The sequence below is a fragment of the Tachypleus tridentatus genome, chromosome 3, assembly GCF_004210375.1.
Source record: "Tachypleus tridentatus isolate NWPU-2018 chromosome 3, ASM421037v1, whole genome shotgun sequence".
In the NCBI taxonomy this organism is placed as follows: domain Eukaryota; kingdom Metazoa; phylum Arthropoda; class Merostomata; order Xiphosura; family Limulidae; genus Tachypleus; species Tachypleus tridentatus.
This window is the reverse complement of record NC_134827.1, coordinates 28,962,892-28,976,954: the sequence shown is the minus strand read 5'-3', so window position 1 is coordinate 28,976,954 and position 14,063 is coordinate 28,962,892. Positions and strand designations below refer to the sequence as shown.

The 14,063-nt window shown below is 30.6% G+C and overlaps 2 protein-coding genes across 2 annotated transcripts in view; both read right to left on the bottom strand.

Moving 5' to 3' along the window:
• Positions 1-4,901, bottom strand: part of LOC143246612 (general transcription factor 3C polypeptide 2-like) — a 43,199-nt gene extending 38,298 nt beyond the window's left edge. The window contains exons 1-2 of the mRNA XM_076493633.1: positions 4,766-4,901; positions 3,951-3,978 (exon numbers count right to left, since the gene is read on the bottom strand). The gene's annotated coding sequence lies outside the window, so the exon portion shown is untranslated. The remainder of the gene's footprint in view (positions 1-3,950; positions 3,979-4,765) is intronic.
• On the bottom strand, positions 4,781-14,057 carry LOC143246613 (uncharacterized). The gene is made up of 4 exons (XM_076493634.1): positions 13,991-14,057; positions 6,902-7,068; positions 5,895-6,195; positions 4,781-4,918 (listed from the first exon to the last, which is right to left on the bottom strand). Exons 2-3 carry the CDS (start codon positions 7,000-7,002, stop codon positions 5,970-5,972), a joined length of 327 nt encoding a protein of 108 aa, XP_076349749.1. The 5' UTR covers positions 7,003-7,068; positions 13,991-14,057; the 3' UTR covers positions 4,781-4,918; positions 5,895-5,969.
• Between the last annotated feature and the right edge of the window lie 6 nt (positions 14,058-14,063).

Sequence of the window (14,063 nt, the reverse complement as noted above, 5' to 3'; positions counted from 1 at the left end):
AAATTATTTAGTTTCTTAATTTAAAATTGAATATTTAAAAAAAAACACCTAAACATTGATTTCTGTCTGTCACATAGTACATTGAATGTAACATTGGTTCAAATTAGATGTTTGTGAAATCACCATATGAAGTCTATAGTTTTGTATGAATTAAAAACTAAAATGACCAATATTTAAAAAGCTAGGAGAGATATGATGAGATATCAATAATGTACTGAATAAAACTCAATACCCCCCATCGCTTCCTTCAATGTTTGGAAATGGTCCTTATATATGCTTAATTCTATACATGACATTTAATTAACAGTCACAAGCTCAGAATGTCCCAGAAATGGTTCTCCCCAGCCAATTTCAATGTAGCTTTGTGCAAAATTCAAACCAAACCCAGCCATTTTCAAATACAATGGCATTGTTTCTTCCGAGACAAACCTTTGTGCTGATAAATTGAGTCTTTAAAATCTTTGAAATTTCATTCTTTTTTGAATCTCCATAACTCAAAACATGGTCACCCTTTCAGCTGTGGGGGCATTATAATGTTTCAGTCAATCCCGCTATTTGTTGGTAAAAGAGTAGCCCAAGAATAGGTAGTGGGTGGTGATGACTAGCTGCCTTCCCTCTAGTCTTACACTGCTAAATTAAGGATGGCTTGTGCAGATAGCTGTAGTGTAGCTTTGCACAAAATTCAAAAACAAACAAAGGTCATAACTAGAAGAGATGTTTGCTTTACCTCTTTATTTAATGTCCTATGTTTTAAGAAAATATAAGCTTAAAATCTTATTTGTAAATCTTAATAATGTATATACACATAAAATGTACAATTGAAATGTGATTGTATATTACAAAATACTAGTGTACTAAAACACAGCCAATACAGGGAAAACGAAAAGGTTTGTCTTACATTCTTGGATAAGGTAACACGAGTGTGTGTGCACCATACTATTGTAATTTCTATTTTAGCCAGCAAAAATAAGCATATATAAATGTATAATATTATAACATTTAACCTATTTAGATTAAACATTTGTTTTCAAGTTATAATTTGCATATTCTAGGAAAAAATAAACACAATTTGAATTTACTTCATAATATTTTTTTGCAGTAGTTACAATGGCAGCCAAATCAATTGAACACAGATTTTGATTTGATAGCAAAAGTAACAGATAAAATAGAAGGTTTGTTCTTTAAAAAAACATTTCATATTCATCTGCAATTTATAAAGATTTCACATGACAAACTTTTTTCATGCACAAAAAATACGTTCAGTCTTAAAGAGAAAGTTAGTCTGCATGTTGTCTAATCAATATTCCCCAAAAAACGATTTATGAGAAAATCTTTAATTAAAATATCTTAATACTTTCAGTGTAAATTAATGTAATTTAGCAGATTATCATTAATATGGTCACTATAGAGATATACTTCTGGTAAGAAGTATATTGTGTATATTCTCGATGGGATGACATATTAATACTTTGAATTTTAATAAAGGTTATAAACCCTTTCCAAAATAGCCTTTTTTCTCAAATATTTCTCGTTAATTACATCTTTGAGACTCTGCCATGTTACTTCATGACAGCCATGTTTCTTACAAAATGGTAGATAAACTATAGAAAACTGAGTTTGTTGTAAAGAAAAGGCTTAAAAGTGGTGTTTGAAAGAATTTAGACCAAAAAAGATGTTAAAAGGTGGTTTCTAATAATAGGTCTGCAAAACTAAAACAGAAAAAGTTGTCGGTGCATATTTCTACAAATGAAATTGTATTTAAAAACAATTTTTCTGGACAATACTTAGCCCTTATGAGGGATTATTTTAATGTTTTCGTGAATTATACTACATAAATGTTATATAATGATAACATTATCTTCAAACTAAAATATGTTGTAGTACAGTTGGAATCGTATCTTGAAATTTGATATATTGGTACAGTCAACATTTGAAAAATGTTCATCAGTTAATTCAGGGTTACTCTTTAAGGTACTGGCTGTCAAATAGTACAAGCTGGTTATCAGCTCTTCTTTGGTTTGTACTAAAAAATTTATTTTACATTAATCACAGGGTCTTTTAACACTAACTCCCAAGCCTATTTTGCCAATACTTTCCAGGGTCTCACTTGTCATCTTATAATTACTTTTGTTTTTAGGAAGAATACAATTTTTATATGTTAGTTATGACTCAGACCTTGTAAAGGTCATTTTTGACCCACGAACCATGGGTGGGTCGTTGAGCCCTAAAAATGCATTTAGTCTTACTGTCCCACATGACCAACCCATGGGTCATGCTAGAACTTTAGAAGCATAAAGTGTTTGAAATATGAATCCATATGTAATGATTATTATTTCTCTTTTTCAGATATTAATATTTTTTCTATAACATATGTTGAAATATCAGTTATTGTCAATTATCACCAAATAAGGCAGCTGGTAAAACAAATACAAAGGTAAGCGTGTGGAAAGACACTAATTGTGATGAAATAAAGAAGTTTCATGGAGTTATATACGTAAAAATGGCTGGTATGGGCTGAGAAAATTCTATGTAGAGGAGCAAACAACATTTCAACCTTCTTCAGTCATCGTCAGGTTCAGAGAATTGTCGGTCACCAACAAGATAACAGTATTGTGATTGCAATATGGAGGGAAAAAACATGTTCTTATGTTGTCAATGAAGCATAAACTGAAATTCAAGGAAATTGGATGGAGATCAATTGATGTGAATGTCAGAAATCCAGAAATGGTTCTCAATTCCAATATCATAAAACAAGGAACAGACATGTCCAATCAAATGTCCAGTTACTTCCCACTAATTAGGAAGAGTATTAGATGAAATTATTATACTGCCTTTCAGTTTTTGCTAAATGCAACAATGGTAAATGCTTTGGTATTATTCAACAAAGCGCACCAAAAAACAATACAAATGCACGTTTCAAAAGTCAATCATTGAATCACCACGTCGAGTAAATGCTCAAGCAGCAGTAACACCAAGGACAACAGCAGAAAGAGCCAACACGAGATACATTACGATGACTTACACTGAAACACACAAGTCTAACAGAATAATTTGTAAAAGATACACTGGCTGCTACAGTGAAATAAAAGAAAGACAATGATGCAAAAGAAGTGGATAGAAAGACCAAAAATGTTTGCACATACTGCAACGAATGTGAAATTAGCCCTGCTCTATGCAATACTTGTTTCAATAAAAGACATCAGGTCATATAATTTCAAATTATATCTATAATAATGACTGTCATTTTACACTGCTTTCTTATTATTCATTGTTTTTATTTTCATGGCAAACTGGTTTATTTGTTTTCTAATCTCTTTTGGAAACAGTATGTTGGAAAATTTAGATAACAGTTTGTTTCCTATATTCACTATTTCAAAATAACAATTTTGTTGCAAAATTCATTTTTTTTAATGTATATATTTTTGTCCAAATAGTTATTTGCTTTGTCTATTTTTATATACAACTATCAGTTTAATAAAACAAAAAAAAAAAAAAACAACTTAAGAAAGTGGGTCTTACTGGAAGACTATCATGACCCAACAATGAGTCGTGTGGGAGCCAATGTGATAAGGAAACTTAAACAGCCGAAAAACATCATGTGACAAAGCCCATCATATTCAGTTTACTGACACTTGATTATCTGAAATGTAAACTCATTTGTCACTTGGTAAGGTGGAAAGAATAATATAATCCAGATTTGTCACACATGCTTTCTACTTACCGATCAACTGGTTACAGGCTACATTACACAAAATTTTTCTTAATTTCACATAAATCATAAGACCTGGCTAAGAGAGGTCAAATAGAAGAAATGCTACCAAGTGATAAATAATTATCACACTTACAAAATATTAGATACATTACTGCCATATTACTGTAACCTTGCAGTTAAAAGCAAGTAATGAGTTAAAATATTTTCAAGTTAACATTAAATAAAAATACAAACTTACCATTAGCATATCCTGCAGTTATATATTCCTTTAAATAGAAAATAAAGTAAAAGCAAGTTAAACTGATATAACTTACTACAATATTACTTCAAGTAAAGAAAACAAAATATGGTTCTAAAAAATTACAACATTATTTGATATCTTTTTTTTTTAAGTAACTTTTCCAAGTTTATTTCATTTAAGGCACTGGATTTTGTTAAGTTGCAAAGTATCTCTAGTGAAAACATTTTCTAATTTGTGGTCATCAGATAATATTAAATATATAGAATAATTTTATCTACTAGCTTGTCATTGAAAAGTGTCCAAAATATCTAAGAATACACACTTTTTATAAAAAAATAAATAAATTAAAAAACAAAATTTAAACTGTTTTAAAATCAATATCAAAACTACTTCACAGTTAGGCAAACAAAGAAATTGTTATTGTAGATTAAACCCCAGCAAAAAATAACTGAAACCATATCTGAACGTATCCAGTTATAAATTTTAGTCAATAACAAAAGAATACATTGACCAATGTGTATAATTATATGTACATAAAATAAACCCACTAATCTTATTTCAATTACCTGGAACCATAAACAGGACAAAAGCAACTTCATATAATATCAACAAACATAGAATGGAAATGAGAGAGAAATATAAATTTTAGCAGTGTCATAAATAACTTCATGAACATGAGACACTATTAATGTGATGTTGCTTTACTGATACACAAAGGCAACCTCTATCTTAATACTGATTAAATGTAATGAAGAAAGTTAAGATTAACATTAATAGTTCCAACAGCGATTAAAAACAAATACACTACATACGTAGTGAGTGCACATTAGATGGTTGAAAAGTGAATCAATTCCCTTGAAGTTGGTTTCACATGTTGTACATCTCCAAGTTTTCTCAAGTGTTGCATCACAGCTGGCCATATGAATTCTTAAACCTTTTATGGACTGAAACATCTTCCCACAACCCTAAGAAGCAAAATATTATCATTTGAAATGCCTTAATATTTTTTACAAGGTTAACTTTAAGTAAAATTCATATAAAAAGAGAAATGTATAAAGAAAACCTAAGAATTAACACATGAATTTCTCTATACTACAGAACAGTTTTATAAACAAAACTGCTTTATACTTCCTGACTAGATATGGTCTTCTCAGGATAAAGTAAACAGGCACAGCTCAAAACTGAGAATCTGACAGTTTTCTATGCAGGTAACTATAAACATTTCTTGTTAAAGAAAAAAAAAGTATAGTTATGTTGGTTGGTGATAATAAACTTTAAGGTTGAAACAAAATAATTTACCTCGATTAACTTTTTGTAGAAAAAATATAATCATTTTAGGAAATTAAACTCTTTAACCCTGACTGGTTTGAAAACTTTGTTTCTATTTACTAAACCAGTTGGTTTTGGGTAAGTAACAAAGCTTCATGTTTCCCAGTACTGAAAACTATACAAACCTATGTATGGTTTCACATCCAAATGAAACTTCTAGGAATGAACTTAAGCAGAACATGTTAAATCACTTACATAAACATATTGTTCCTCACATTTTTTTCATTTACCAAACCAAAAGTTTTCTCTTTGTCTTTACAAGGACAAAAACAAGTGGTGAACTTTACATACATACACACACATTAACAAGTTTGTGTGTTTGTGCTTTCCCACAGCAAAGCCACATCAGGCTATCTGATGGGAATTGAACCCCTGATTTTAGCGTTGTAAATCCATAGACTTACCACCGTACTAGCAGGGGCTAACTAACAAGTTTGTATAATCTTTTTTCAGGGGTAATATAATGATCAACTTCATTTAATATTTTATGCATTCTATAGGTGTCTCCAATTTGTATTTATATGTTGAAGAATATGAATTCACACAAAACTTTTTAAAAATAATTAATGTTAAGCTCTGGAACTATAGAATAACTGCATTCTAACAATTTACATTTTTTTTGGCAGATTAGATGGCTATTCTGTTCCACTTCCTGCAACATATCAGTGCCTTCCTCTGGTTTCTGGATCATATCTGATTCACAAAATAAACCCTTCCATGGAACCAAATCCTCCACCTGAATTTTTCTTTTTTCGTACACCCATCTTTCTCGTCTTCATCATCATCATCATCATCATCATCATCGTACTCACTCGATGAACCACTGTATGAATCTGATACTGAACAGGTTCTATTGTTTGAGTCAACTTTTTCTGCTAGATTCTTTATATAACTCTGTACTTGCTGCTGGGCTCTAAATTACAGCAGAAAAATAAACATTAAATGATTTTTATTGCTTTTCACAGCTGTCTCACATAACCAAGTGCAAATAACATATTATAAAATAAGAAAATCAGTTGTTAATTCACAGTAATGTTACCTGCACCTTATTAAACTTCATTAAAGATATGACGTGCTCTAAAATAATTTATAATACAAAGTAACAAAACAAAATTCATTGTTTTTATCTGTCATAAACGAGACACTGTTGATTTCCTTTAACAAACCTTATGCACTGATCACGCATTCAAAACTAAACAATCGACCTCAGTGTAAATCGATAAGTACGTTTTGAAAGGGAAGAAAAACATGCAAGGTATTACATTTAGACCAAACTTAAAACATGCAAGGTATTACATTTAGACCAAACTTAAAACATGCAAGGTATTACATTTAGACCAAACTTAAAACATGCAAGGTATTACATTTAGACCAAACTTAAAACATGCAAGGTATTACATTTAGACCAAACTTAAAACATGCAAGGTATTACATTTAGACCAAACTTAAAACATGCAAGGTATTACATTTAGACCAAACTTAAAACACGCAAGGTATTACATTTAGACCAAACTTAAAACACGCAAGGTATTACATTTAGACCAAACTTAAAACACGCAAGGTATTACATTTAGACCAAACTTAAAACACGCAAGGTATTACATTTAGACCAAACTTACTTCATCGCAGCTTTTCGTTTTGGGATTTTTGCTTCTTCGTGAACAGTTTCCTCTTTCTCTTCCATTGCCTCAGAACCTTTAACTGGATGTGCATTTTTCATGTGGGGAACCACACTGACCTCCCTGAGTTTTTTACCACATATTTCACAACTGACATATCCTCGTCCCTAAATAAAGAAAACAGGGAACATCATCCTGTATTAAATTATGGTTCATCTCGTGTAATGCGTCTGACACAAAGAAGAAAAGAGTTTTATAGTTGTATCTAATTTAAAAGTGTTTGAATGAATAGTCACAGTAACAGAAGTAGGTGTTACATTACCAAACTATGCTAAGATAGTTTAACTTTATCTTATTTTCATGATAAAAAAATAACTATACTTCTGTGTAAAACTGTTACAATGTATCTCCTAACTATTGTTTCAGACAAAATTCAAGTAAAAACAAACATTTGCATCTAAAATGTATTAAAATTGGCACTAAACTCGATTTAAATTTCCTGATACTGACTCTTAATATCTTATGTAGTAACTTTTGTAAATTTTTAAAATAACGAATATAACAACTGAGAAAAGTTGGTTGGTTGATTTAGTGTTTTATGGCACAAAACAGCTAAGCTATCTGTGCCAAACATTCGGTAAAAAGTTAAAATTAAATTTAGTAAAATTCATAAAAGGAAATTGAGGTAAAACAAAACAAAGTTTAAAAACAACATAAATATAATAAAACTAATGTTTACATCTAGTCTATAATGTTAAGAGAAAAACTACAGTAATACAAGTTGTAAAGGACTTTCTGTAGCATAATTGTAATAATTATAACTCACCAGGAAGACTAACAGATAAGTACAAAAACAACCTTTTTAAAGGGAGCCACATTAAAAAGATGTAATGTATAAATTAAAAAACTTAAAAGGCATTAAAATGATTAGTGACCTTTAAAAAACTAAAAAACATCACCAGGGTGAACATTATGGACAAACTTTGGGACAGGACATGTTTAAAATGAAAAGTGTGACACTCAAAACACAGCCCTGAGGGATTCCAAGTTCCTGTAGAAAAGAACAGGAAAGTGTCAAACTCACGTAAACTTGGAATCTCTTCTTTATTAAAAAATGTTTAATAAAAATGGGCAAATGGCCACGTAACCCATATATATGGAGGCCTCGCAAAATGCCATACCTCCATGTTGTATCATAAGCTTCTCAATGTCAAAGAATATTGATACTTGTTGTCATTTGAGAAAGGCTTCTCTGATTGACACTTCAAGTCCAATCAGGTGGTCCATGGTGGAGTGCTGTCATAAGAACCCACACTGAGTGGGCGAGAGGAGGTTGTTTGAATCGAGGAACCAAATGAGATAAGCATTAACCATCCTCTCCAAGGTCTTACAAAGACAGCTCATAAGAGCAACTGGACAGTAGTTTGAAGGAATCTTGGGATCCTTCCCAGGTTAGAGAAAGGTAGGACTATAGCCTGGTGCCAAGCATCAGGAAAAACATTCTCCTGCCAGATCCAGTTAAAAACAATCAGAAGAATAGCAAGAGAAGCAGGAGATAGATGACACAACATTTCAAAGTGTACAATATCAGGTCCAACCGGGGTACTGCCAGACCAATGAAGGGCCAGTTTGAGTTCCACCAGTGTAAAAGAACGATTATAGTCGTAGAGACAATCAATTCGAAAGGAAAGAGGTAATTGCTCTGCCCGAGTCTTGGTGGCCAAGAAAGTGGAAGAAGAAGCAGAAATGCTAGACACCCAGCAAAAACCTTCATCTAGTTTTGATTTATGTAAAAATCATATGAAACTGTGCCATTTGATACACAGGGTTTATAATGTTAACTTTTAGAGCAACTATTACTTATCACAGTGATACATGCAAAACTAAAAGATGTTGCATTTCACAGTTATTCTGATCAACACATTTCCTACATTTAGATTAAAAACACTCGTTAACTCTTTCTTTGCTGCCTCAGTGGATGATGTCAATCATGTGACCCCAAAGTGACCATCACAGTTTCCATACTATAACATTAATATAATGTTTTGTGTGCCTTCACAAATTATTTCAAGCTTTTAGTACACAACAATTTTTTGTAGACAAAATCTGAATTTGTAAATACGAATTTTTTAGTAAATATGTCCATGAATAATTGGAGTCAGAGTGTTGACTGCTTCAAGTGAAAAGTGATGTTCAGACTAAGATTCATATTTCTCTTCATTTGAAATTGAATTTGCATAAGCTGAAAAGCTTCCTTAATAAAGATTTTTTTTTTCCCAGAAAAACTTTATAGTGTGTCATTTTCTTTACCCCAACACTAAGGTTTGTCAATTTGGTCAATCTCAATCAAAAATTGAGAAAGTATTGATCATGAATAATCAAAGTACTTCCACTACGAGTTTCAAAGTTTATTTTACTATTAGTAACTAAAGCAGAGACATGATGAACACAGAGCAATGAATTACTGCACTTTCCATTAGACTGTTTACATAACATTGTAATACAATACCATCAATAGCAAATAGCCTTGTATGCCACAATTTACCATAACTTTCCTACTGAGTTTATCATAATCTCAGCTCTGAGAACACAGTGGAAGATAATTTATTGGCCAATTTATAGTACAGTGGTTTCAACTAGAAATAAAAGTAATAAAAGTATGAAATAATGTTTATGATGTGGCTCTTTACGACATCAGGGTTAATCCAGTAAACTCTGAAGGTATTTGCATGTGATTTATCCTCCCAGAACATTAGAAATTTAGTGGTATGTTGTGTAATGTGTGTGTGTTTATGAATGTGTAGATTTAATTTTTATTTGTTTTCCTTCAAACATAGAACAATAAGTAACAAATACATAGAAAAACAATGTTTTATATTAATTACTATGTTATGAAATTGATTTATGCTTGCACACCACACTTGCAAGTGAAAAAGGATGAGAAATTAATTTTTGTAATTACAAAGATGCATTTTATAAAGCCAAAGAATTATCAAATAATTGTTGTAATACACACAAAACCACTGTAATTTACTTAGTTTTCTAATTAAGCTATACTGGGTTAACAACAATCTAATTTCTGTTCAGCACAATAAGCTTAGTCAACAGACTTCATAATTCCCAGTGAAATTACAAATTTTCTTTTCAAAGCCAACAACAAGTGTTTGTGTTTTCTTATAGTAAAGCCACACTGCACTACCCACCTGTTGAGTCCACCAAGGGGAATCAAACCCCTGATTTTAGCATTGTAAATCCATAGACTTAACGCTATACCAGAGGGAGACCAACTGCAAACAACTTGAAGGTGTACATAATTAGAATGTGTTCTTTTTATTGGCTATAAACATGAACCAATAAAAGTAGCGATGAACATACAAGAGGTTTCAAAAAAATGGAGTGGTAGGCAGGGCTACCCTGGTACATTTCTAAAATATATTCATATTTCAACAAATCAAAAAGATGGGAGGTTCTTAGTTTAATATTTGAGCTCAATAGAGTCTGAAAGTTGAGTTTCTAATTCATTAACGTGTACAGATTTTGTATGACAGATGTAATAAAGTATGAATTAATAAGGGAAGACATGACAGATGTAATAAAGCATAAATATAAATTGATAAGGGAAGACATGACAGATGTAATAAAGTATAAATTAATAAGGGAAGACATGACAGATGTAATAAAGTATAAATTAATAAGGGAAGACATGACAGATGTAATAAAGTATAAATTAATAAGGGAAGACATGACAGATGTAATAAAGTATAAATTAATGAGGGAAGACATGACAGATGTAATAAAGTATAAATTAATAAGGGAAGACATGACAGATGTAATAAAGTATAAATTAATAAGGGAAGACATGACAGATGTAATAAAATATAAATTAATAAGGAGAAGACATGACAGATGTAATAAAGTATAAATTAATGAGGAAAGACATGACAGATGTAATAAAGTATAAATTAATAAGGAGAAGACATGACAGATGTAATAAAGTATAAATTAATAAGGAAGACACGACAGATGTAATAAAGTATAAATTAATAAGGAAGACATGACAGATGTAATAAAGTATAAATTAATAAGGGAAGACATGACAGATGTAATAAAGTATAAATTAATGAGGGAAGACATGACAGATGTAATAAAGTATAAATTAATAAGGGAAGACATGACAGATGTAATAAAGTATAAATTAATAAGGGAAGACATGACAGATGTAATAAAGTATAAATTAATAAGGAAGACATGACAGATGTAATAAAAGATAAATTAATGAGGGAAGACAATGACAGATGTAATAAAGTATAAATTAATGAGGGAAGACATGACAGATGTAATAAAGTATAAATTAATGAGGGAAGACATGACAGATGTAATAAAGTATAAATTAATGAGGGAAGACATGACAGATGTAATAAAGTATAAATTAATAAGGGAAGACATGACAGATGTAATAAAGTATAAATTAATAAGGAAGACATGACAGATGTAATAAAGTATAAATTAATGAGGGAAGACATGACAGATGACAAACAGAAAAGCATATTTACCTCTTTTTCTTAAACACTTTGTATTGAACTAGGAAATTAAAACATATATAATATTAAAATTGAAATTATGTTGTGATGGCAATTTTATTCACATAATAAAGTTGCTTAAATAAACATGAAATTAAATGTTAAAATCTTATGACATGTGCCTTTTTGAAAATTCACGCTAACTTTGTAAGTGCTTGGAAGTTATCTGTAAAGCAATTATGACATGTTAAGTAAACACTGAAAAAATAAAATGCAGTGTTAATACAATTTGAATTTTTTTGTCGATGAAACAAACAAGCATGATAAAATACTGATACTATTTGAATAAATTATTTTTTAACATGTACACTTTTCAATGTTGAAGTGCATGGTCCCTTACCTGCATATTTTGATGCATTTGTTTAACTAAAGAATTCTTAAATGATATTACAAATATCAAATTTTGTTAAGTACACGGTATTGGCCTCATTATTATCTGGGATTATATACATACAGCCATGTAATGTAAGGACAACAAAAGACCTGTTGGTCAATATAAGCAAAACCAAGTACCAAGCTAATTTCCATATGCAGCAAAATACCCAAACTTATCACCTGCACCCAGATGTTCCACAATTTCTATCCTATTGACCATTTCTGATTAAAAATAAACAATAAATTTACAATGTTCCTAGTAGATTCCCTAACCAACTGGTACAGTATACAACCCTGAACATTTCATATAAAGCTGTCTCCAATATGATTTGGCTTTAACATCTCCCAGTCTGTATTTCTGAAACTACAATTCCCCATAACCATGATCTCATTTGAAACTAAACTCTGTTTCACTGTACAGAGTTTCTCATTAAAAATTAATATCACCAGTTTCATTTGGTGACCTGTAACAAATTCCAGTTAAAAATCTTCTCCCTCTATAACCACTTGAACAGGACATGCATTTTACACACACAAGTCACTTCTTACACCATTTTTTAAAATTCCATATCCATTAAATTACCTGCAATCACATAACATCCAACCTCAGAACTTTCTATATTGAACAAAGTTCCACTTTATTCATACCAAAATCCTTTGTTCCTACCACTGTTCCGAAGTCACCCATTTCATTTCTTATACTTCTAGCATTATAACAACAGTTTAGGCCTATCATTAAAAGAATTTCTGAACTTTGTTCCAACACTATACTTTTCTCTACATTTCATTTTTTTCTTTAATATAGTGGTTCTCACTAAAGTCTAGTCCTAGTTTAAAACTACCCTTATACTTGAATTAGTCCTTACAAACAAGCCAGCCCCTACCCTATTAAAATGTGATCCATCCATTTCAAAACCTTACCTTCCTTCCTTAGTATACAAATCCAATCAGCTAGTCGTTACATACCAACTGAACCTAACTCTTACCCCTACTGATACACTTATAATTTAATCCTAACAACCATGTCTTGGCAGTATATCTGACTTGTAGTCCTTTACTTCAAATACTTTCATCAATGCTTTAAACTTATCAATTAGCTCTTCTAACATAGCCTTCCATATATCATTAGTCCTTATGTGTACTACAAAGACTGCTAACACTCTAATACATGTACATCATTCCCTTCGGTGCTTATATCTTCCCTTGGCTCTTGAACAACCATCTAATTTTCCCTCTTCTCTACTCAACAGACTGTATTATTGACATACAGTACTATGGCATTACCAATAACTAAAGCTTCTTGATGTTTTTTATTCCTATCTGACTTTTTTGTTTCTCTATTCATTTCTGTGATAATTCTTTACTTTGTATTTATTTATATTTAATAATTTTATTTAATCTTTTTAAGCATTTAAATAACATTTATTTTTGCATTCTAACATACTCTTTACCTTGTTCTCTATAACAATGAATAAGGCAATCATAGTTCTGTATTATGTATACGCACATATTACCGTTATTGTTAAATTATTCTAATGTACTACAGTTAGCAATTGTTTGAATACCACATGATGAAATATTTAAGTTAGAAGCATTAAATAAATAACCTTCATCAATGTCTTTTCATGTAACACTTTTTCTATAATTTATAACTTTTCTGCATGTGGCTTCTAATTACTTTTTAAACTAAATACAAGTAGCCAACTCACAACAGAATTAAGCCTAATGTTAGAGTTGAACATATTACAGTTGTCTTATTAATAAAATAAGTTTATCTTTAAAATAAGATGTGGCAAATAACTAATCTTTCTATTAAACTTATGTAGTAACACAATACAGTTAGCCTGTTTACTAACCTATCAATTACCCACCTTGTTAAAATTGCATTATGCTTACTAAGCCTAATATAACTTTTGTAGTAATATCTGCACCATCCATTAACACTTTAATAGTAGTTAACACTTTAATCCTAATACTGTCATTTATCATCGTTATTAAATCAACTTCTTTTCAGTAATTATCACAAGTTATTACAAATAAGAATATTAATGGTCATTAAACAGATTTAAGTCTGAAAACTTCACAAGCTTAGTGTTTTTTTGTTGTTTTTTTTTAAATAAGTATGTCTCCTTACCTCTACCCCACAAATACCTCTGTGGTACAAGTAGCCTCCAATAGTAGTAAAATGTTTTAGACAAGTAGGCACC